General features: G+C 35.3%; 1 protein-coding gene across 2 annotated transcripts; it reads right to left on the bottom strand.

Annotated features, from left to right (window-relative positions):
* Positions 1 to 1,075: 1,075 nt before the first annotated feature.
* On the bottom strand, positions 1,076 to 26,010 carry LOC126972711 (probable G-protein coupled receptor Mth-like 3). Of its 2 annotated transcripts, XM_050819617.1 has the most exons (9): positions 24,863 to 26,009; positions 22,947 to 23,191; positions 20,793 to 20,976; positions 13,130 to 13,208; positions 9,375 to 9,559; positions 7,324 to 7,516; positions 5,940 to 6,130; positions 4,129 to 4,155; positions 1,078 to 2,085 (listed from the first exon to the last, which is right to left on the bottom strand). In XM_050819617.1, exons 1-9 carry the CDS (start codon positions 25,824 to 25,826, stop codon positions 1,952 to 1,954), a joined length of 2,202 nt encoding a protein of 733 aa, XP_050675574.1. In that variant the 5' UTR covers positions 25,827 to 26,009; the 3' UTR covers positions 1,078 to 1,951. The 2 variants fall into 2 exon arrangements, with proteins under 2 accessions (XP_050675575.1, XP_050675574.1); XM_050819618.1 differs by lacking the exon at positions 4,129 to 4,155 and having other exon boundaries at positions 1,076 to 2,085; positions 24,863 to 26,010.
* Positions 26,011 to 26,464: the final 454 nt, after the last annotated feature.

Genomic DNA, 26,464 nt, shown 5'->3' with positions numbered 1-26,464 from the left:
ATTACAATATAGCGAAAACTTAAAAATACAGGGGATACATAAGTTTTGGTTGTGGATCGCTGATGCCTGTGGTAGGTAATAAAATACCTGTATTACTGGTCACCAGTGTGTGTGTGTGTGTGTGTGTGTGTGAGAGAGAGAGAGAGAGAGGGTGTATGTGTAAACATCTCTTGACCTTGATGATGCGGGTGTCCATTAGCAGTTGCCTCACTTCAATTCCCACCACATCGGTACCTTGCCCATTTGTCCTCTCATTTATAAAAAAAATATGCGTTCTTCTATGCAGTATGTTCTAATATATTAGTTAGAGGCTGGCCGCCTCACCCGCAGATCAGGACGTAGGTGTGTACATGCAAGGGCGTGCATTGGTTTTCTAGCAAGTTAGGCACTCTAGATTTAACTAGTCGTAGTTGTGTTGTTGTAGTCCGATAATACTGGGTTTTGACGTCAGAATATTGAAATTGTGTATCGAATATGTAATCTGGAGACTTATAGAACCAAATTAAACCAAATCAACTTTAACACTAGTGCTAATTGCTATGCTATATGTATGTAGGTTCTTAACGAGGTAGGCACTGCCTAATTGCCTATATGGTATGCACGCCCCTTAGTACATGACTCATCAGCCCATTAAGATATATATCGCATATCGTATCGAAATTGTGAGGAACTTTTTACTGGCTTCCAGATCCATCCGTCACAGCTATGCCAGCAAATTCGCTAACTGATCTCATGCCATTGCCAAGATTCGGTTCGATTCCATGATGGTGATGGTCTATAAAGTGTGCAGACAAAACTTAAAAACAAAGCTAAATGAAATTCAAAAAAACAATCCCATTTTTCATTTTCTCCCCATCCGTTATCAATTAAATCTAAGCAACACAGGAGTTCAACAATTTATACTAAAAACGTGGTATGCAACAGATTACAATGATGATTTGGAAGCCAAGCATTTTCTTTATTGATACAACGACAGGTTGTTTTCCATTTCGTTCAGTTCGATAGAAATAATTGAATAAATGAAAAGAAAACAATTTAATGGAATGAACATAATTTTAATTGCAATATACATGTGCCTAAAATAAAGTTAGAATTACTTTCTAGTAGAAGAATACAAAGATAAGTCTAGTAAAAACACATTGGACAAGATAAGACAAAACATAGTAACTAATCTAAGCTATGTAATATTTAAAGCTAATAATAAATGTCTAGAAAATTTATATAATTTTATAAATTTAGTATTATGAAACCAATGGAATTGTATTTCCATCGATCTTTGTGATGATATATAAAAAAAATATTACAAAATGATGTAAATTTTTATAAGTATGGGATTCATCTCCTGTATAATACATATCGCTTACTATACCTATTAAGGAATAACTTTGGTAGTAGGTACCTACTGTTGGTTTGCCAATTTACAAATTAAGAGCTACGTTTGATAGCCTTTTATACAAACATACAGCCTTAAATAATATCTTACATGCACTACTATATATGACTAGATGAGGACCAATTAGTATATTAGATTTTGATATTTCAACAGAAGTGATTAATTATAAGTTAATAATCAATATTACTGCGGAAAAACAAAAAAAAAAAAACAATCTATAGTAACGATTTCAAATAAGGTTTACTTAGAATTTAAAAAATTGCAAGGACACACACTGGAATATTTATCGATTCTCATGACCGACGATAAGATCAGGAGGAAACTGGTCCTAGCCTTTTGATTTTTGTTAATAAGTCAGTTCTACATAATATTATTAGGTTTTTATCTGAACTGGAACAAAATCAGTGACAAATGAGCCTAAATTTCATAGAAATATCGTACTTCAAAACGACCTCATAAGCTTAAACTAAATTCCTAATAAAATGGTTTAACATTAAAGGTATCTCTTATAGTGATAAGCTTAAATGCAATTAGTTTCACTTCCTATAGTAATTATGATTATTTAAGGTTATTTTGTGGCAACGATATTCTAAGATTAGCGCGCTCATCGGAGCTGATGGTTCTTGAGAGGAACGTGGAAGACGTCCGACCTGAAGACGATCCAGCGTTGTTCTGCGGTGGCTTCTCCAATCCTGTTTATATTAGTAATAGTTAGAAACCACTATATGAATTATGAAACAACACATGCACATACATTTATTTACACTGGGTCTGCCAGACTTGACAGCAACAATCTTAATTATCTTTTCACCATATATTTCTATCTACTCATGCAGACATATAAAGTGTGGCGATACAATGGCGACATTAAGGCTGAGATCTACTTAGAGTACCTTCCACCTTCGCACGACACGCCACAAGTTAGGATATCATCTCCACCATCTGGATGTGTGGCGGTCCTCCTCAGTGCGGTTTTCAAGGAGCTTTCTTCCTCGTACTACGAAGCTGTGGAATGAGCTTCCTTGTGCGGTGTTTCCGGGACGATACGACATGGGTACCTTCAAAAAAAGTGCGTACACCTTCCTTAAAGGCCGGCAACGCTCTTGTGAATCCTCTGGTGTTGCAAGAGAATGTGGGCGGCGGTGATCACTTAACACCAGGTGACCCGTACGCTCGTTAATTCTCCTATTCCATAAAAAAAGCGTACTTAGATTTACATTTCTGAGATTTAACGTACGTAAAACTTTGCTAAGTGTGATAAAAATCGAACTTGACTTTTTGATAGAGCTGTCTTAGATTAAGTTCGACATAATTTCAGCTGTCAAATGACTATTTATTTATTTAAAACATCACAAAACCCACAGAACTTAAATTAGGTTATAATAATACTATTGTAGAATTTACTTCTAATAATGGACTTACAATATTTATAATAAGGTGTGGTATTCGTGCGTGTGTCGTTTGGTGAGAGAGTGTGTTTTGTGTGTGTGTATGTATGTGTGTGTGTGTTTGAGTTTGTGAATTACTTTACACCTTCATTTAGATTTTTACTAACACTCCTTACAAAGCAGCCTTTACTGTTATTAAAAAGTTCAGTACTGTTGAATTGTTTATTATTGTGTATAAACGAAATCAAAGATTATGCTAAGCTTACACTCAAGTTTACGTGAGTAAAATCTAAATAAAGTTTAAGTTCTCTCTATAGATCTCAGCCTAAATCCACACGGGTAGAACTACTTAACCGCAATCATAAAAAATAAATATAAAAATTAAATTTAATAATTGAAATTTTGAAACTTAAAAAAAAAACTATTTAGAAAATAAAATTTTAATTAACCCCCCGTGTACGCCACCTGCACCTGCGAGTTTTGCGGCGACGCAGAGTGGGACAAGTAGGTGTCTGTGACAAAGCAAGCCCGCGGCTACTAGATAACTTATAGGTTGTTTCAAAATGATATAATGAAAAATTAATTTATTTAGATGAATAACGCATTAAAAAAAATAAGTACGCATATTTTTTAATTTTTATTTATGATTACGGTTAAGTAGCTCTTCCTTGCGTTCATTTAAAGTCACCATTATAGCATCACGCAGCATATACATATATATATATATGTATAGTCGCTATATAAAATCCAAACAAAGAAACAGATACCCAGACGTAATATAAAAGGCATAAAGGCATAAAAGGCATTTATTTTCTCAAAATTGATTCCTTTAGAATTCTTTTTGATGTCATTTCTAATAACTACTAGATACTACTACCGCTTTGGAAACAAATGGCGCTCTGAGAGAGAAGAAGCGGCGCAAGAAACTCTCCCAGCATTCTTTTTTTGCGCTCTTTTCAATTATTATGCACCTGTTTACACCTGCACAATTTTATATTATTATACACCTGTTAACAATTTGTTCGGATTTAAATAAGCTGCATTACTTCATCGCATTGTTTTCATAAATCAAATTTTAAATGAAACGCTAATATCGTGTGATATCGCGATAATTAACATATTAACTTTTTATCTGAATTGCTAACACCAAAACGTTATTCTAATATACACTATCTAAAGTGCTTTATTTGCTAACTACGTGCGCACGTAAATATTGTACCCACTCCAGGGGTTAAAGCTAAGGCGTTTAATGAAGCGTTAAAATGAATTGTTATTACTTTTGGCAAATGTACTGTAAAGGGTTAAACTTAACATTAAAACAACAGATAAAATTATATTAATATATACTTGGATCTTTCTGCGACGATGATAAACCTGTAAAGTATAGATCTAGTTCAGTTAACAATTAATAGGGAAGGAATAATAATGATAATTTGCAAGATGATATATGGACGTAGATCCAGAAAAACGTTCCAAACCACAATCATGTCGATATTGAGTTAAGAACACAAAACTGGCCACGTGATTCATATTAACGGACTGATAAAAAATTGGAGCACTACTGTCACTCTTTAAATGACATCATGACTTAGTAGCCCAACCCACATGTATGGAATACACTATGGTATAGGTATAGGGGCTCCTGTTTCCGCAATTAAACCACTAGCATAGGTCCATTTTGCGTGCAGTAATGCCCAGTTACTCCAACCAGCCCAGCTCCTTCCAGAAGTTCAGAACATTCCTGGGGTGTTCTCAGACTTCTTGGAGCGACCTCCTTGGTTGGTTAAGGTTGGTTAAGGTTTTTGCCCGTTTGTTGACCACCCCCGCACATTCCAGGATTACGTTAGCGACCGTTTCGTCGTCGGTCAGACAGTCTCTGCACTTAGGACTGTCCGTTACGCCGATTGTGAAAAGGTGTTTGTTTAGTGACGTGTGACCCGTTAGGGTGCCCACCATTATACGGATGTCATGTCTGTTGAGGCTGATAAGTCTACGTGTCAGTTTGGGCGACAGTGCAGGTATCATCTCCTTCGACTGTCTACAGCTTGAGACATTCATCCATCGGGTGTTGTGTAGGTCGTTGGTGAGAGAGCGTATCCATGAGCGCATTTGCCTGAAGGGCAGTGGCAGAAGTGGCAATGGACCAGTCACTATATTTGCCGATGCCCGCCTTGCAAGCTCATCCGCTGCATCATTTCCTAACGAACCGCTATGTCCCTTGATCCATTGCAGAGTTACCCGGTTATAAGAGGCAACTTGCTCCAGGGTTTGATGACATTCGTGTATTAGTGCTGAGTTGTATGTGGTACCCTTCAGCGCTGTTAGTACCGCCGTATACATGGAATACACTAATATTTATTAAACTTTAAACACGAATTCCTTTTAATGTTATGTTTGTGGCTTGGAACGTTTTTCAGGAACTACGTCCATATATGAACGATAAAATGAGAAATGCAATTATTTTTGAGCAAACGTCTTAAATAATATTATGTGTGTCAAACGATCATGATATTAATTCCCCACACCGAGATCTACTTGCGAGGGCCCAATGAGTGATTTAATTTATTTAACTTTTATTATTATACTTAATTAAATCACTTGATAAATTAAATCAAAAACCACTTTGGTACTTAAACTTATTTTTTGTAAAAATTGCAGTAAGGCCACTATGATTCTCATTGCCTCAATTAAACCGGTTAAGGATCTTCATTTGTTTGATCAGCGGCTCGAATCATCGACGATCAAGTCTAGCATTGCGTAGAGATGTGGGTTCTCTCTGAATCTTCTACCGCATTTATCACGGGGAGTGCTCAGAGGAGCTGTTTGGGTTGATTCCAGCGGCCGAATTCCACCACCAGACATTACGTGCAAAGTATCATCCGCATCACGTAGAGTCTGGCATTCCACAACCACGCGTTTTGTTCGAATTTTCTTGCCTCGCACAGCCACTTTGTGGAATCAACTACCGGCAGCGGTCTCCCGAACAGATTCTATTTAGGGACCTTTAAGAAAAAAGCATACTCCTTAAAGGCCGGCAACGCATTTCTTGACACACCTGTTGTTGCGGATGTCCATGGGCGGTTGCCTCACCTCTCCCCATCCCGTGAGTCTCTTGCCCGTTTGCCCCCTCTCTCACATATAAAAAAAAATGAACTCACCTAGTCGCTTTCTTATAAGATACAATACTTTAGGCTTCATGACGAGGATCAGGAATATAAGAACTCCTTGCAGCTCGTTGATAAGATCGATAACGTTCCAGAGCCAGAGTGGTTCAGACACCAGCGTGGAGATCAATTCTGATATCCAACCAGCTCCCATCACCACCCACAGTTTACCAGTCAGAATATACCTAAAATTATCATTAATACTCTTAGAAAATTATTCATAGAACACAGCCTCGACCTGGGTAATCGTTCTACATATATTACAGTCAGACCTTCATATTATAATATCAATGAAATGAAAGTCAATTAGTTAGGGCGGCGCCCGCCCAGATTAGTTAAACTAATGAAATTCTAATTAAAATACTTCAAGTACGGACTAGTAAAATAATTTTTTCTCCCTTAAGTAGTCATATATCCACAAATTCTTTTATATTATTGTTTTAACACTTTTTACAACGCACGACGGCTTTTTTAAAATATTTTATTGCGACGTAAGTGATCTGCCACAGACGATGACAAATCTCTGGGGTCTATGTATTTACACGTCTACCGGCTTGTTTTGGTGCCTCACTGTTATGTAAGGTGACACGGAGTCCTTATTTTTTTCTCGTCTGTGACTTCAAGGCCGCTTATTTGTCAACTTTCAAACTTAAATCTTACTCGACATGTTAATATAAATAATAATAATATAAAATACACTATTATATTTTGTGCGTTATATGACAATTTACGATATTATTTTGGTGTTTGTTGTTTTGGGCTTGTCGTAGTATTTTGTTTGTTTTTAAAGTGAAACTTTTATTACATCGTCTCAAACTTTTTCGTCTAGATAGCATGCGTTTTTTTAAAGGGATATATGTCGTATCTGGCAGGAATCTGTGCAAGGTAGTCCCGTTTCATCCCATTCTCCCTGATTCTAAATCATGACAGTCTGGGCGGTCGTGGAAGAAAGTTCCTTGGAGAACTGTGGAGATGACAGAGACACATCCATTTGTTGACGATTTTACAAATTAAAATTTGTGAAGTCCAGTACACTATAGAAAGAGCTTACACGTTTCTTGCTCTCTCTACATTGACTTCATCTATGTCAAACGCCCAAAAACGATTTAAAAAATAATGAAATTGTTTTTCCCTGGACCATCAAGATAAATATTAGAAATGTTGTATGAAATATATATACAATGAAGGGAAAAATGTAATGTACTTGATGAAACATGAATTTTTTTTCCCAAAAGCCTAAAGAAGGTTTTTATTCTTGGAACCGCATAAGTTGAAAGATATTTTTAAACATAATTGTTTGACGTGTTTTGGTTTAAGCTAACGATCTCATAACCAAAGCTCCAAATAAATGAAACAATAATATAAAAATAATACTTACTTTGCTCTGTCTATTCGAAAACGTTTCTTAGCCCGGTCCCCGACAGACCCAGCCTGCAAGCGATGTACTTCCGATTTTACTTTGGCACAGTAACGAGCCGTCAAAAGCCACAAAATAAAGTTAGTGCAAGTCACTACACCCATCGGCAGTACAAAAAATATGTAGTGTGGCCAATCCAGTTGCGTGTTCTGAACTGCAAACAAAAAATGTGTTACTCAGCGTTCAAACGGAAAATACACCAATAGTTCTCCTACGCCCTAGTTCAAAATAAATAATTGTTTATAGTAAATTCTTGCAGCTCTTCTGTTGAAATGATTCATAATAAGCTGTAATAACTTTGCTTGTTGGTAGACGAGATAATCTTATAAACAATCGTTACTCTTTTCAACACGTGTTTCCAACAATTTCTGTATACAAGGGAATTTCTGTATAAAATGAATAATATTATTGTAAATATAATATAATTGCTTCGATATCTCAATAATGCGTTGTGATGTTACAACTTTTGATTGCTTGTATATTTTTTTACATTAAATTGTTTTAGTTTTAAGGCGATATTGTTTTTACAGACTCTTATTGTTGTAATTTATATTATTATGTGTAAATGTAAAACATTTCGATTGCCTTTGCGAGAGGTTGAAAAATAGAAGACGCTCTGAAAATGTGGTGGAGAACGATGCTTCGTGAGCCGTGGACTGACTTTGAAAAAACGTTTCGATACTCCAAGAACTAAATATTAAACTGTGTTTATCTGCCATAGTGCATATATTCTTCTGACACGTATCGTGGCAAGACAGCCAGTCCATAGAACGCTTTGTCATGCAGGGCACGCCTTGGCATTAGACCTCCTTGAAGGTCACCTATACGATGGATCGACCAGATCTAATCTGCTATGGGCGGTACTGTACATGAGTGTACTCGAATGACCTCTGACAGAGAGAGATGGCAAAACATTATAAGGCGCATTATATCTGCCCTCATTAAAATGTCTAAACCACAATTACGACTGCTCTGTCAAGAGTATTGGTAAGTCTATATTCAAGAGCGTATCGACAGAGAAGATATGTTACAATTATATTAGAGATATAGCTATTTAGTGAACCTGCTTACCTAAAAATTACAATAAAATTCATTGTGATCTAAAAGTATATAAATATTATTTGAAACCTTTCAGATTAAAATCTAAATATATATAAATTACGTGACACGTTGTTTGTCCGCGATGGACTCCTAAACTAATGAACGGATTTGAATGGGGATTACTTCATCGAGTGCAGCTTAGTCCAACTTGAGAGATAGGATAGTTTTTGTTTCGATTTGGGACCCATAATTAGTTTTGTTTCCAATATTTGTTTTGTATGGATATATTTTCTATGAGAGAATTTATTGACGCACTGTTTGACAGTTCTGCTGTGAAACAATTTAATTATAAAAGCAGGGAGCATTTTCTACGAAATAGTTCTTGGTGTTTTGAAATATTATTGTCAAATTCCTATAAAACATTATTTTTTTTAATTATCTACAGAACAACATCTGTCGGGTCAGCTAGTAATATTATATATTTTAAGTTCACTAAAGTAATCGAGTAATGGTTAATTCATTTACTTATTATTGTTGTTAATAAACGCGAGACATTCAAATAAAAATCTATTAAAGGATTAAAATACGTGTAACTGTATTTTGCAGCCCCCTCAAAACGTGATCTGCAGAGGTCAAGAAATATCGGGTTAAATAAAATAATATGAAACTTAAAAACATCTATGTTTTACTCAAAAACCTCTCGCGTTTTAATCTTATAATTAATTAAGTTAGGTACATAATTCATAAAATTAAAGTTTTAGATTAACTTAGAAAACTTTAATATTTTTTTTTACAATTTGGCCGAGGATATTTGGACAGCCCTAGAACAGGCAATTGCAATCACCAGCCTTAAGTTTTAGTCTAATGCTGTGTATAAATAGTGTATAAATTATGGTGTAAATAGTGTTCACTTTTTTTAAGTCTCTAAATAAATAAATAAAATCCTATAAAATGATTTCATCAAAACTTACTCGTGCCGAACCAACAGGCTCCAGCTCCGATATTCGCTTTAAGATACAAGTTGTTGGAGTATCGATCCAAGAGGAACATTGTGCCAGACAAGACCACCGCCACGCTCCAGGCATAGACGGAGTACCAGAGGAATCTGCGCCTTTCTGATGTGGACTTCCGTAGTGGCTTCACAGTACGAACACTCCTAAAAATTAATCCGGGTTAAATAATTTAATTATTAAATTGATCTTGTAAATATTAATGACATGTGGTATATTGATTTATCAATAAAGCGCCATACATAAACAACGTAACACAAATTTTATAGATTTTATCCGCCCTCCCCGTGTTGTGACGTCAGATTTTTTTCTTTTTCATTTGAGGGAAGAAGCCTTCCACTCCCAATAGTTATTGGGAGTGGAAGGCCTACCTAAACCTAGTTAGGTTAACGCACAAATACAGAAAGAAGTTAATTGGGGGACTCGTCGCTCTTACTATTAGCGAAATTGTCATGAACCTACGCCGGTGAATATTGGTACATGCTATTGTACATCTATAATAATTAATCTTTATTATTTGAACCTACACAGACTATATTTACGTAAGGTGCAAACATTTATATGATGAATATGGATGTTTTTTCCAAGTCATAGATGTTTATATGTATTTATGTATATTTAAGTAGTTTATATTGTATTAAATATATCGTTTTCTTGAACTCATAGGGTATGCCTGGCTTGGGGCAAGATAATTTGTGTAAAGGAATGTCTATGGTATCATTACTTTAATAAAATTTTACGAAGTGACACAATCTATTGAAATATCTTGAAGTGTGGTACACAGATTGGTACTTAATGAATTTTGATCTAGGTACAACCAAGTTATTATGAATGACCTTCCTTCCGTCTTTCAAGTATGATATAAAATGAGTAGATTGAGATATTAGATATATATAGATAGATATATTTCCAAAATAGCGCAAACTCGGAAGATTTCCATAAACTCTAACAATGCTCTAGTAATAACTCTCATATTATGGTCTGTATACTTTCCTCTTTTATAAAAGTAGCAGTGCATAAAATGCGACAGTATTATATGTTAAAAGCTAAATCACAGTTCCTAGTAAAACTCAAATCAAGTTCCAACTAAATTTCTAAAATGGCGTCTCAATAACCAAAATCGTGATTCACAGAGCAAGTTGTAGCAAACAGAGCATAATAAATAAGCATTACGTCTAAAAGTCTTTGTAACAGACGAAATACAACATAATAACAATGGTTTTCGTATCGCAGTAGGTGAGGGAGCGACTTACCTACGTAACATGACAAGGACAAAATTAGACAGTAATTAATTAAGCTTTACAATAGTTGTGTCGCTATAAGGCTACCATTTCGCGAACGATTATACTTAGTCTGGCCATAAATAAACAAAATAATACATTTGAATTTGGAATCTGTCATTTTTGTGTGATTGTTCGTTGAGTTTTCTCATTTTGGCGCCAATGCATTGCACAATATTTTGCGATATTGATATAGAGTGGTGTGATAAAGAGGACAGAATTGTGGTTGCATCACACAAAGTAGCTATGGCACCAAATGCAATTTTTAAAACTCTCCATACGCTTGGTATTAGTAAAGTTTACGTACCGGGCTATTAATAGGTACAAACAAAACTCTGTAGTTAGGTACTTTGTCGTCTTTACTATCTGTTATTGTGTATTTATAGCATCACTTAATAGATATCACTTCACACTATACTAGAGAAAGAATTATCAACTCTACGTTGGCGGGAATACGTGACGCAGTGTGCGAGCATCTTAAGAAATCAATCACATATTTTTGTTTAATATACGCCATAAGAAGTATAACTTTAGAAATAATGTTGATGTACATATTCTGTGTTATAGTTATGAAACTACACACAAGACCTTATCAGTTGAGCAAACAGAAAGTAATCATTTGGATAGTAGTTAATACTTTCAGTTATAGAACCTAAAAATATTAAATCAAATCAAAATCACTTTATTTATGTAGGTCACGGAAAACACACTTATGGATGTCAAAAAAAAATATTTTTTTCTTATTGTATTTATCGCTACTTCGTAAAGGGTTGAATTTGATTGCGTCTGAAGAGACGCATTATAAGAATCTGAAGCCAAGCTTCCGGCAACAGGATTATCCTGCTACCACAAGCAGCGCCCATTCACAACTGGCTGTATATATTAAATTAAAAATGACTAATGATTCTTAAAGATATTGATCGATATAAGTTGCTTTTAAACTAACTGAAACTCTAGAGTCTGGTCCGTACTGGGAGTGTGGCGGCGGTAATTACTACGTCTGCACATTACTCTGATCTGCAAATGCTATTTCTTTAATGCCAGTACCGACGTCCATCTTTTTATACATATTTTTTTCCCAACAAGTGTACAGTCATCCCACCATGCTGACTAATTTAGCTAACATAATTCACACCACAAACAACAGAATTATAAACAAACTCTATTGAGTCTGTGCTAACGTTTACCACACACACAACTTTATGTAACCCAATATATTTACACAATATTAAGCGATTTATTCTGAGCCTATCGATTTCGGCCGGCCGACACGAATTAACACGAAGGCCCCCAATCGGCAAATAGGCTTTAATTACTGCCCAACCTACATGACGTATAATAAAAATAAAAATGTTTCTATCTACGAATATAACATACGTGCGATTTTTTCTTCAACTATTCAATGTTTGCGTCTATCAATATTTAGTGTATAAAGAAAAACAGAGTTGGACCCATGCCCAGTGTAAGTGTTTAAGGTGTAAGGTCGCGTACATCTTCCTAAGAATAACAGGAGAATTGCGGGCCCGCAATTCTCTTTCTATTATATTCTATTCTTCTGGTGTTGCAGAAGATTCTGGGTGGTGGGTATCAGTTAATATCAGGTCACCCATTTGCTCTTTTATGCTCCTCTTCCATAAAAAACACAGCGAAGGAGATCAAAATACAAGAGGAACACCTGGAAAACAACTAAAGTTGTGAAAAAAAAGAGATCGCTTTTTGTCCACCAAAAACCACGTGTTGAAATTTAATTTCAGATTTTTTAAAGATGTTTTTATAGAAACGCACCGGAGTGGTGAGATTCAACGTTTGTACGTTAAGAAACTATACGAACGACGACTGTAATTGTTCAATTTGTATTATTTACTAATAAATTTTATTTACACAACATTAGCACTGATTTTATATAAAGTTACAATGGTAGTGCGACTTACGCGCCGATGCAGATGGTTCCATACTGTAATACCAAGTACAAAATGCTTTAAAATTTAAATAAAACCTTTTACTTTATGCAAAAGGAATTAAATAATACAATGTACACTTTGCTATCAATGCTAAACAGGCGTTTAAATATATTGATTACACATTCCAATATTTTTAATTATGGCAACAAATAACGATTCTCAAATTTTTCCCTTTACCACTGATATGATGTCTAGTTAGTTATTCGCCAAATTTGAATGATAAGTCTTCAATTTGTCTGCAGATTAAGGCTTAAATGGTCCCCTTGATTGGTTAAATTTAGAAGTGTTGAATTGATTCCCAAATTTAATAGGTATTGACCACATCGACAGACGAACAATGAAATGATTATATATATACAACAGAATGAATATTAAACATGCATTGCATCTACAAATATTAGCATTCGTAATGTGGAATTCCCCAATACCCAAGTGAAATATTTACATGAGTGCGAAATCAGTAGCTCTGACTTACCCAAATGTCCACCATATGTCGAAGCACATGACGTTAAGCCAAGCGAAAGCCGCCACGAAACCGAAATAAATTCCATATCCTGAATAAACAATAAACATACTTTAACATACATCGAACATCGTTACATAATTACAAGACTCCAGACGTGCCCAATGTGTCTGAAAGGTTCCAAAATGATTGAATCTCTCTGGATCGTTCCAATTACTTTATATTAAAGCTAATAATATGTGGCCTAAGGGAGGGCTATTTCTGTGGTAAAGTATAGCCGGCAATCATTACGTCATAGTAAACAAACTCTTCTCTAATCTTTGTTGGACGTTATAACATACAAATGTAATGTTTGCTTTTGTCGGAACACAGATTTTAATTTGCTAACACATATGTATATACTATATGCATAGTATGTAATCGGATATATTTATAATATTGAATTCGAGAGCCGTTACAAGTTCTTGGAATGTGTATTTCGGTGTTCTTAACAGTAAATGTTCCGGCTTTGATATGTCTATTGAAAGAGTGTATAACCCCATTTCAAAGTTATTAGTTTGATAGATGTTTATAAAATTGATGTAAAGTGCTTTGAGCACGTATTATCTACAAAATTGTCTAGTGTGGATTATATTGGCGCGAGCCCCATAAAGTGATCTGCTTGCCCAAGGACATCTATACGTTCAAGAGCATACGCTCTAAACTTCAAGGAATACTGCAGGTGGTAAATGATTCTACAAAGTAGCTAAATGCAAAAATATTGTTATCACACGCGTTTTTGAAAAGTATACGCGCTTTATTAGAGATATATGTGGTAGACGATCACAATTAAACGACGTTTATACGCAACACAAGGATTTGTTCCTGTTTCGCCCCGGGTTTTTGTCCCACTTTCCTGTTTCGTCCCACGTTGATTTTTATTCCTGTTTCGTCCCACTTTTTAAAATTATTTTTGTACAGCCAGAAAAAAATGTGAATTACAACAATATTCTAGATATATAAGAGCAATAGTTTACCCGAGACCAAACGGTGGCATGAAAGGTTTTCATAAACCTATTACAGGATATTATGTTCTTGAAGATTGCGGCACAGCTGTCTTAGGTTGTCCCAAAAGTATAACGATAAAACTTGGCACAAAAATATCATAAACGGACCAAGTACATAGTAAAATTATCTTGATTCCGAAGTCCATGCATCAAGATGAAGGTAGAGAAAGCGGTAGATAAAAGTTAGGATTTTAAGCCATAAACTTGCTTGTTTAGCGGGCACACGTTGTATACGTTTTTTTTAAAGATATTGAGTTTTTAAACCAATTTATATAACAATTAGTTAAAAGGCTCCTGTTTCCATTAATTGATTTCCGGTATTGAATACTAACTTGATGAATTCATTAATAATATTTATCGTCATAAATATGATTTTTAAAATATTTTGTATGCTGTCCGTACAAAACATGTTGTAAAACACATAAATTTCTACCCGGGACGAATAAAGAACAAAAAGTGGGGCAAAACAAGAATAAAATAATAAATAATTCATAATTCTTATTTTCGAGACGAAACAGGAATAAAATCTGGGGCGAAACAAAAATTTTTTGTGTGGGGCGAAACTTTGCGGGGTGAAACAGGAACAAATAAACACAAGTAATCTAGCTGTTTATAGTGCACTGGATCCTCGATAATTCCCCAGCTCTGCGTTGCACGTGGTTTGAAAAAAGTTTGAGCTGATACTGGGGTACGCCAGACCAGAGATGCCAGCAATACTTCATAATAAGTAACCGAACCTGCGCTTTGTAGAGCGCTCGATTGTGGGGCGGCTTGAAGTATCGCCAAAAAGGGCTTTGAATATTGAAAAATTTGGGGAATTGGTAATCGCTCGAGATTTGCGAGTATAACTATTCTAGGCGAGGCATAAAAGTGAGTGTTGTCGAAATATGGTGATAGCCTAAATGGGATTTGCTTAGTCTACCTTGAGTCTTTTGGGGTTTAAATTGAACAAGTTTAATTTTGCCCCATTCCGCGGGCTTCTGAAGTGAGGACTATACACGACATAAGTTTCTTCCGGCACTGGTCTAATATTTTCCGAGAGAGACCTGTACGGCCCGTGTATACTGCATCTCCAGTAATGTCATCTGCTTAGCAATGCATGTTGGAGGCGTCCAACATATCATTTATATGCAGAAGAAACAGTGTAGGAGATAGTACACTGCATTGGGGAACTACAGCGTTCACGGGCTTCGTGGTCTAGCAATATTTGTCGAAAACGACTTGTTTGCTGGCCTCTGTGTGGTCCGGTGGTCCACTTAGATAAACTTCCATCAAACTCACAAGTGGCTTCGGAAGAGTTTGATGGGAGAAGAAGTTTTGAAAGGAACCTCAAAGTCTAATGAGAGACACAAAGGCCCCGCTGACATCAGCACCGATTCACGTCCAAGTCCTGCTGTAAGCTTGCCGCAGCTTACAGCAGGAACAGACCTAACATAGCGTGGTGCTCGGCAGTGTCTTTCCATCATCGTAAAAAGTCGAGTTGGAGGCAGAAAGAATGCCAATAAGAAGAAATAAAAATTTTAAAAAATCAAGCCAATATGAGATTACCTGATCGTCGATGAGGCGTGCTGGTCAATGTGTGTTGTCAAAAATACTCAAACAGTCAAAAGTCAACTAATGAATTAATATTCTATTACAACCATAGTTACCAAGAGTATATTCTAGTAAAAATCCATAGCAATTATATTATAATTTTGTATACTTTATTAGAGTAATAAAGGAAAAAGGGGTCTCACAAATATTTTGAAGTATGTTACTTATGCAGAATACTCATACGGGTAGTAAATCCCTAATGGATTTGTTGGTTTCCCTGGACCCTGGCAATAGAATATTATGCAATATAAATGAATCATTCAAGTAACAATATTTTTTTTATGTTCGACAATAAAAGCAAGTATTTATTAGTAATATAATAAGTAAAGTATAGTAACTAAACTCGTAAAACTTAATAGCTTCTCTGAACATAGACACGTTACAACAACAGTAAGGGGCGAGTTTTATTTTGACTAGCTAATAACTTTTACTTATAACATATTTTATAAATTAAAGTTATAAGCTAGCCACAAAGATTGTCCACCCTACTGTATCATACGCAAGTTCTTACCTGGCTGCGTCTATAACAGAGTTACAACGAAGTTACCTAAACTCTCTATTTGACATCTTGTACTGGTTTTACGACGACAATCTATGATTCTTATATCCGCTTAGGCTGCGAAACTACTTAACCGACTTGATAAGCTCCTTATTTTACTGATGGGAAACAACATTATCCCCGGGTGACATAAATAACAATCAAACATAACAAACTCCAATAATGTAACCCAAGGTGTAAAAAATTACCTAAAATATTATTAACACCGCGTGCGCTGCGAAAACTATTGACAACTGAATAAAATAATGTACTACGACTGTGCAGAACACATCATTATTTATAAAAGGTGTCAGGAAAGCATAATATGTTAAAAGTATTCTTTTATTTAAAAAAGAAATGAAATATCCCTATTACGTACACAGTCCGCGGACGAAGTCACGGGGTATCATTGTTTGAGTGCACTTCAGGCAGTAGGGCTCACTAACCATGAGGTGAACGTGTTCAATAATTCTCATAAAAAATTTTCGGAGGCGATAGATGTATATGTATACACTCATGTGTGTATATACATTTATTACTAGCTGTATTCCCACGAATTAGTATCCGCTCCTCCGTGAATTCCTATAAGTTTACTGACAATGTACTTTAATACTTTATATTTTTAAATAGTTTGTGCACGCAAATCTCAGAAACAGTTAAACTGTTTTGAATAGTGTACTGTGACAATATTCACGCAACATTCACATTCACTCCAATTAATTTACAAAACAAAAAATTGCGTTTAATTAAAATATCACTCGATCTACGCTGACTAGTCTAGTAGATTGCTGTATGTCAAGACTGCGAATAGGAAATACTGTGGAATTAAGAAACAATTATCACTTTACAGTACTTGGGCAACATCCACAGGTACCAAAATTATGTGGAATAAAAACGGTCTGTCTTTGACTACACTAGTAAACCTAAACAAAATATTAATGAAATTTTGTATAAACATAGACCGTGGTAATGGCACAATTACCAACCATTTTCAAAGAATTTCAATTCCCAATTACCCGAGTTCTCCGCCAAATATGCACCTCTCTGTGACTCTTATTATTATTATTTTATGAGTAGGATATATTTAAAGAATGACCTCAATAAAATAAAACTTATTCTAATAAATGAGCAATTCTTCTAATTATATATCGGCGGAATCGGCTATTACGATTTTGAGAAAATGGTGGGGTTTTGGGGTCGAGTAACCGACTTAATCTCAACGACGTCGTCTTCCGGGTATGTGTCTCTATCTTTCTTCATATGATACTTAAGTTTTTAATTGTTTCGGATCAACTTTTTTGTTAGTTTCTCTGAAGCGTCGTGGGCACAATACTTAGAACCGTTATTTCATCTCAGAGTCCCCGGTTCGATCTTCACGTTTACGTACCAATGTGTGCTCAAATTCAGATGTAAATTTTCAAATAAATCAGACGCTTAAATGCTCATGCGATTCCTCTAGTGTTACAAAAGAGCGGGTCATGGTGATCACATACCTCCGGGTGACCCGTATGTATGTTTGTTTGTTTCCCCCTCTACAATAAATGAGCCATAACCCTATAGCTGAGCTTAGTTAGAAAAAAAAAGTTCTTATAAATAACCTCGGCATTATTGAATGAATTTAAATGTAAAGGACTTATGCTATAATATTTGAAGTAAATTTTATATTCTGAAGAGTTTCAATTCACTAAATTTAAGCGAATTCCTATGCTGGTATTATGTCGTTTCCAAATAAGTATATTCGAAATCCCCTTGGTTAAGTGTGAGTGGAAGTTGTGTTACAGTACCTTCAGTACTTCTGGTGAGCTTGTAGTCTGTTAGAAATAATGATTTTCTTCAAAATATTTTATTCAATTTATGATTTAAGTCCCTTATATATTACCAATTTAGAATAAATTTTCGATTAATAATTTCACTTTATTTATTTTTGACACGTATAACTATGAATTGAAGATTTAAAGCTTTAATAAAAATGGTATAATTTGTTGTGAATTCGTTTTATTTCCTTACAAATTTACAATTTTGCGATAATTTATCATGATCAGTATTGCAATTAGCGTAATACAGTGCCTTATTTTTATCTTGTGCGTTTATAAGTTAGAAAAATAGCGCGTCTTCATTAGAAACCCAAATAACAGTAAATTTTAGTGGCCTATAAATCGATCTAAGCTGCACAAGCTATTCACATCATAAAAGCAAGGTATCGCATCGTAATTAGCAACACAACACTATACAACAAGTTAAGTTAATTCTACATTTAAGTTATACTTGTGACCGTTTTGACAAGTTACAATTTCATAATAAGCCAATTAACTATCAAAAATATTTTTTTATTGAATTAGGCGTTACTTTGCGGAAATCCATAATGTTCAAATGATTTAAGTTTTCTTTAGTGTTAATTCCGCCAATATTTGTTTCTTTAGTGTTAATTAGTGTTTTTAAAAACAAATATTGGCGGAATTAACACTAAAGAAAACTTAAATCATTTATATTATCAAAAATATATTGTCCACACTAATCTATAAAGATATATATAGTTTTTTAACTGACATCTAAAAAGGAGGAGGTTCTCAATTCGTCGGTATGTTTTTGAAGTGAAACTTCTTTAGAATCGTTGTGATTTGAAACTCGATGAAACGAGAAAGCGAGATGATAGAGACACAAACAGGTAAATGAATAGGATTCAGCCGGCGAGAGAATGCGAGAGAATGCGACAGACACATAAAGAAAAAGAGAAACATTTTGCGTGGGAGAAAATGAGATAAGGAAGCATTATACCGTCTTCTGGTACCAGGCGATTAAAAGTGAAGAAGAGTTAAATTTGAAAGTTTCACTTCTACCACATGTGAATTGCACACATGAATATATCTTTTTTTATGTTTGTTACCTCAGAACTTTCAACTGGGTGAACGGATTTTGATTATTCTTTTTAGTGCATATTATATCTATTGTTTTGGAGTAGTGGTTTTGAAGTCGGTTGTTTCTTTTTGTTATTTTTTTTAACAAAACAACATCTGTCGGGTCAGTTTGTTAATAATAATAATGTCAATCGCTTGCTGCCCTCCAATGATATTATAGTATTAATAGAGGTGTTGTGTACGGGTAAAAGTCATATCTGATGAATTATTACTCTATGTTGTTTCAATTTAAACGAAGACGCAATCAGCAAGTTAGATTTATCTCTTTCTCGCTTGCGATAATTGTATCATGCTATGCTTCTTTGAGATATAATCGTAATGTAGTGTGCTATTGAAATGTTAAATGATTAATGTGTGCGTAAGATTTTACATCGAATAAGACTAATCTAGGTAACCTATCTATACTTTTAAATATCATTGCTGCCCGCGGTGCTCACCGATGATTAGTGATCGGTGTGCTAGGGCAGTTTAATCTCATTCAATTTTAAAAATAATTAATAACCTTCCCTCTCGTAATTAATTTATACAAAATCTTAAGTGCCATAATTATATCTTATCTCTGTATCTATAATTTTAGTAGTTAAATTTTTTCAAGGAAATTCATGATAAGTGGTATGCCCAGTACGTTACAATGCAGTACCGCTCAGGATTCTTGAACAACCCAAAATTCGGCGCGTTCTGTTATATCCTGCCTACATTTAGGGATAGGCTGACAGCACTAATCTCGATGTTAGCATCAGCAGCTTATCTGTATATTAATGCATTTTGCGCGAGAGCAATTGCAAGGGCAATTGGTAAAAATCAAAATCACTTTATTCATGTAGGTCATGGAAATGACCTACCTAATCAAAAAAAAAATTTTTTTCTTATTGAATCTACCGCTACTTCGTAAAGGGTTGAGCTAATGAGAAGAAGTAACAATAAGTTCATTGCCACTCTTTTAAATCAATATTTACATTTCATCGTCTTACAAACCATTTCAATTACAATATAATATGTAAAGTGATGCGAGATAGTTCGTATCAGTCTTCAGAAAATCTAAAGCCTCTACGGGTCCGTCCTTATAAGTTATCTCTATCGTCTATGGTCTTTTAATAACTATGTCTGTGAATTATAATATCGTATACTAAATCGTGTTTTAACCTAAGCCTTTTTTAGAAGGCTCTTGCAGAGACCCGTATTACAGCTCGCTACTTTGAGACATAACATGTTAAGTGTCAATAGCCCAGTCATTTCACTAGCTACGGCGTCCTGCAAATCGAAACACAGTTATATTTCTACGCTACTGCTGTCGGCTGAAAAAGACATCGTTGGGGTATCCACCTAGCTATCATTTGTGAAGCTTATCAAAGCAGTATTGTAGACGAGTGACACCCCTGACAAAACCGCTAGCCACCCCTATTATAATACGCTACAAGAACAGAAAAATAAATTTCTGTTCTGTGGTGGAGAGTATCTTACTGGGATTACAATAATTGAAAGGTAAACAATACGTTTTAAAAAGTTATGAGAAGGTACATGTTAAGATTTCATTTATTTTTATACTTTTCCTCTCGAAACGACTTAAATTAAAAGTAACTTACCAAGCACGGTGCACAAGAGACCGTTTAGGACTGCGCTATGCTGAACGCGCGCCAAACAGGAGTAAGCTAACAGCATCATGCTGACATGGCAGACCAGGTTGCGTCCATGCAGGTTCCTTAGCTCCGGGAATATGATGTATATTATAAGTGTTAATCCCAAGCATACAGCTGATATAGTAATTATCTGTGAACGTAATATTGTGTTGTTACAACAATGTATTTAAAACAAGCAACAACCCGACTACGCCCGCGTAGATTTATGACGACTGAAAAGGAACAGAAAAGAAAAGCATTTATAAACCATAGGGAACATGGTATATGAAGCTAAATCAGTTCCTAAAGGGGTTGTGACATGTCGAGAAGATCCGATAAGAAATGCTCAGACCATATATTAACGGCCGTTCCCAATATTCAGTCTTTTTGCGGTAGTGGCCTACTTGAGATAAAAGTCGTAACTATCGTTGACTTTTCTGTCCCAATAGACTTATCGACGGTAACTCACCTTATCCGTACACGCTGTCCGTCAATGGGAAGACGTATAGCTTACCAGCGATAGAAGTTTGTATGGAAATTGCAATTCACGCGTTCCAATATAAGGCGATAAGAATGACATATCGGGTATATTGGGACAGCTTCAGATTATTGACAGCTAATTACTGACAGTAGAAGGTAGTAATTTATCTCTATCTGTAGATAGTATATTGGGAACGGCCGTAAATCATCTGCCTTACTTATAGTAAGCCTTCTTCGTCAAAGAATCTTTAATATATATCTTGAATTTGTATAATATAAGGTGTGCACTTAGGAATAGATTAACAGCGACTATTAAGATATCCCTACTAATATTATAAATGTGAATGTATGTTTGTTTGTTACGCTTTCACGACTACACCAATAATCCAATTTTGATGATATTAAGTACATAGATAGACTAGAGCTTGGGAAAGGGGATGGAAGTTTATATGGAAATTCGACATTCGAAGATGTTTGTATTATGCCATGTGTTTAGGCACTTCATAAGTTGTTAAAAACGGCATGAAGAGGTTGAAATCAGGAATGAAAGTATTCATAGAAAGTCGTCATTTTCGAAGATAAACCATGAAACCTTGCCTTAGGTACTTGATAAGAAGCAAACAATCGTCTATTTGGAGATGGAATAAGAGATGGAAGTCCACGCGGACGAAGTCGTGGGTAAAAGCTAGTAAACCTATATATTTATCATTTTTTTTTTTTTTTTTTTTATTGAACCAACAGCACACAAAAATTAAACTAATAACAAAAATATTATGCGATGGCCGACTGCCAATTACAGGTTCACACTATTTATGGTATAACATTTAACGCTCTAATTAAACTATGATTAAATCAAAATAAAAAATAATTAACTAATAAATATAAAGTTTTTGAAAAATTTATAAACAATTTTTTTGACTGCTTGTAAGCGGGCTCCTCAACTATTGCTATAATACATTTATTTATACGAATAATGGAAATACACACGGACGAGTAAAAAAAGAAGGACTCCGCGCCGTGATATTAGCAAGTGAAGCACCGTTATGCTTGTGTGTGTGCGGTTACGGGGGATACCATATATAGCCACAAATACTTATATAGTATCGTTTTTACACTTTTTCACAATGCACGTCGGCATTTTTAAAATATTTTATTGAGACGTCGCGATCATAATGGCCGCCTATCGGCCTGTAGTAGTGTAAGTGTGTGGCGTGGGGCTATGTATTTACATGTTAATCGGCTTGTTTTGATGCTACACTGTGATGTAAGGTGACACGAAGTCCTTATTTTTTACTAGTCCATGGGATATACAGACCGGACCTGTTAATTTACCCGGTTATACGAGAATTACAATGGTTATTGGTATTTTGACTGTCTTTGCCTTAGCTATTACAGTAAACTATACATGGCTATAAGAAATGAATTTAATATCTTCTCAGCAAATATGTTATTACTGCTGTATGATGGACTTCCTTCAAACAGTAAGTAAGTTCGAAGTATGTGCGGCCAAGATCTATGGATATATTAATAGTATAGTTATATAGGTAGGAGTAGAAATTTACAAAAAAATATATACTGGATATATATCGGAATCAAAGGCTGGTTTCAATATATTTTTCTTAGAAATTAAATGCAGCTCACCACAAATGAAAACCGATAGTTCTTAGTTTTCTCACTAGGCTGGAAGCAGAGTACTCCGCTTAGGTACACATCGTTAGTCGGACAATCTCGGCGATCGAACATTTCCACGCAGTAGTCAAAGGTGACTGTGAGGGGCGTCTTAATGGCTCCCTGCGCCGTCATTTCGTGCACATCCTGAGGTAGCGATTTGTTCAGGGCAAATCTTCCAGCAGGACATTGTAAAGCATACCGAATGCCCATAACATCTAAGAAATTTAATTTAATTTAGCGAAAAGTACACTTCCAAGTTTACTCGTATCGTGTTAAAAGAATTAATACCACTTATATATTAATGCAGCATTCACACTGTATCGTGTTATATATAAATATAGTTAGTTTTTACGGAAGAAGAAGGAGATACAAAAGAGCCTAGGTACGGTAAGTGACAACCACCAAAGATTCTTACAACATCAACGCAAATAAAAGCGAAACCGGCATTGAATATTCATCACTTTCAAAAAGAATATAAATAACCCATATATCTTCATTGGAGATATAATAATAATAATAATAGTGACACACTTTTTACACAAATTATCTTGCCCCATATTAAGCAAATATAGCCTGTGTTATGGGTTACAAGACAACGATATATTTAATACAATATACTTACTTAATTATACATAAACTCATATAAATATACATAAATACATTTAAACATCCATGACTCGGAAACAAAAATCCATATTCATCATATAAATATTGCACCGGGATTCGAACCCGGGACCTCTAGCTTAGTAGGTAGGATCGCTAACCACTCGGCTATACAGATATGAAAAGATAGTATCTCCAACTCCTGATTAATGGAACTCTTCCTATTAGAAATCTTATTTCTTTAGTTAAAACCACATAATATAGGTATTCAGTTTTATTCTCGCCGTAAAACCAAAAAGGCTTTCTTTATCGATGTTATGTTTTTTTTTAATGAAAATAAGGGACGAGACAAGCAGGACTTTCAACTGATGTTCATTGCTTTGTCCTGCCCATTATAAAGCAGTGCCGCTCAGGATTCTTGAAAAATCCAAAAATTCTGAGCGGCAGTACAATTATTGCGCTTGTCACCTGGAGACATAAGATGTTAAGTCTCATTTGCCCAGTAATTTCACTAGCTACGGCGCCCTTCAGAACAAAACACAGTAATGTTTACACATTACTACTTTACAGCAGAAATAGGCGCCGTTGTGGTACCCATAATCTAGCCGGCATCCTGTGTAAAGTAGGCTCCCACTGGTAGTGTGTTTAAAGGTTCAAGACCTTGTGCAGACCAGTGTTTGTGTACAGATCAGAAGCCTGGGTGTTCCCCAGATATAGATGAGTTCCCTCTGATTCTGAGATTGAAAATCCTTTGAAACATTATTACCGACATATAGGTGGAGAAAACTAAACCAGTTGTGAGGCAACCCGATTTCTTGAAGACAATATGGCTTGAGAGGCTGCGTTAGAATGCAGCCCAAATAGAGGAGTGCCCTTGAGGCTTTAAGGATACACTTTACCCATTTATTTCTTAAGCAACAAAACTAAGATTTTTTGACTGGATAATTATGAATAATGCCACAAAATATAAAATCCGAGAGACTCATATAGTAGAGGAAAAGTGTATCTTAATATTACCGGAAGACCATTTCCTCCATGTTAAAACTAGCGTGAATTAGCGGCATTGTTGTAATTCGCTCGGTCTGTGAACTATCTAGAGGCCTAGGCTAAGGGCCCCACGCCTGCTTAAACCAGCACTAGTATAGGCACGATATAGGTCAATGATGCTACCCAAAATAATTTAAAAAAGTACAAAGAATTATCCTACTACGTTGTCCCTGACAGTACTCATACAAAACAAAATATGCCCTAAAATTACAAACATTATAACAAGATCAACTTACCAGGTAAGTCACCAAATTCGTCAGCTAATGGAGCTAAATAAGTGGAAATGTTAAATTGGACAAATTCGTCTTCATCTCGCACACAAACACTTGATAGACCTCCACACCTCCTTAATTTAAAATGGTGACCAGGAGGACAACACTTCCGTACACAAAACGCACCAAAATCATCACAGTTACGTGTACAAACTTGAGCCAATAATTGTGTACCATCATACTGTTGGTCCACGCACCACTCTCCTTGTATTAGTGTCTTGACGTTTCCATTGTATCTGTTCATAGTTATTAGATCACTGTTGCTAACTTGCAACGAAAATATGTCTTCAGTCAATTCAACAACGTATTCATCAAATTTACATCGAAGAGTGTATTCAGTTTCATAAATGTAAGGTCCACTAATATTAAATTTCCTTAAAAATGTTTCTTCATCAACTTCTTCTACACTATTTCTGCAAACATGATGATCTGTATCGAACTCTTGTCCTTTTGGACAACATTTTCTTACTTGTTCAATTTTAAAAGAGGACTTGGTTTCGTTTGTTTTATCTCTTGTTTTATTACAACTTAAAGCTATAGTTTTTGGAATGTTATGTTTTAAAGAGCCATTATTTATTTCAGTTACGAGCCTGTCATAACATTCATTTTCCCACAGAAAAAGCTCAGCATCTGGTCCATTTATTTGCACCATTTGTAAATCATCACAATCTGCCGGCAGGCCGTGCTGTACTTCTACTCGTTTGTCTACCAACAATGATGTCACAGATATATTATAACTCTCAAATAAATAATCACGATCAACACACTCATATCGTTCGACAAGTGATAGGTCATATTCCGTCACTTTTATAATACTTTGATTTCTTGAACAACACTTGCGAAAAACCATCGCATCAAAAACATTTGTTTCACTGATATCTCCGAATGTCGAGTTAAATAACACATAGAACAGTATGAAGAACCGCATTGTGCTCACTGAAGCTTCCGCAAAGTTGTTTTATATAAAAATATCGACAGGTGTTAGGTGTCGATCATCGTGGAATGCATTGTTTATAAGTGAGGAGCAGCCGTGTGGTTTGTTCTGTCGATAGCGGCTGAGTGAAGCGATGGCTGACCGTCTGTGATCTGCGCCGGCTGGCGGCTGCTTTACTGGAGGCTGCTGTGACCTTGAAACTGTTCACGCCACTTCCCGCCCTCCCTCATTACATTTACCGATATGTAAACCTAACATGTTCCACACGAATGAATCAGTTAAACATAATTTTACAAAGCGGTTAGCAAGATAACTACATACATGGCGACTCTATCACACAGTCTAGAGGGCTCTGAAAGATATGAGGTCTTGGTTTGTAAATAAAATATCGTGAAGGGGCTGATAAAGCGACAACGATTCCGTTTGAAATCTATTTTATCTATAACTTACCGATAAAACTAATGAATCATGATTTGTATTTCTCGGAATATATTAAAATCAACTAATAACAATATTCAAATGCAGATTTTTTTTATATGTAAATAGAATACTGGTATATGGAAAACTGATGAATATAAGTATAAAAAACGTAAATCTACCTAAATATTCGTATTCAAAGAACATAATACTTT

This window comes from Leptidea sinapis, chromosome 27 (assembly GCF_905404315.1).
Source record: "Leptidea sinapis chromosome 27, ilLepSina1.1, whole genome shotgun sequence".
NCBI lineage: Eukaryota > Metazoa > Arthropoda > Insecta > Lepidoptera > Pieridae > Leptidea > Leptidea sinapis.
The sequence above is the reverse complement of the archived record's forward strand: the minus strand, read 5'-3'. Positions and strand labels throughout refer to the sequence as shown.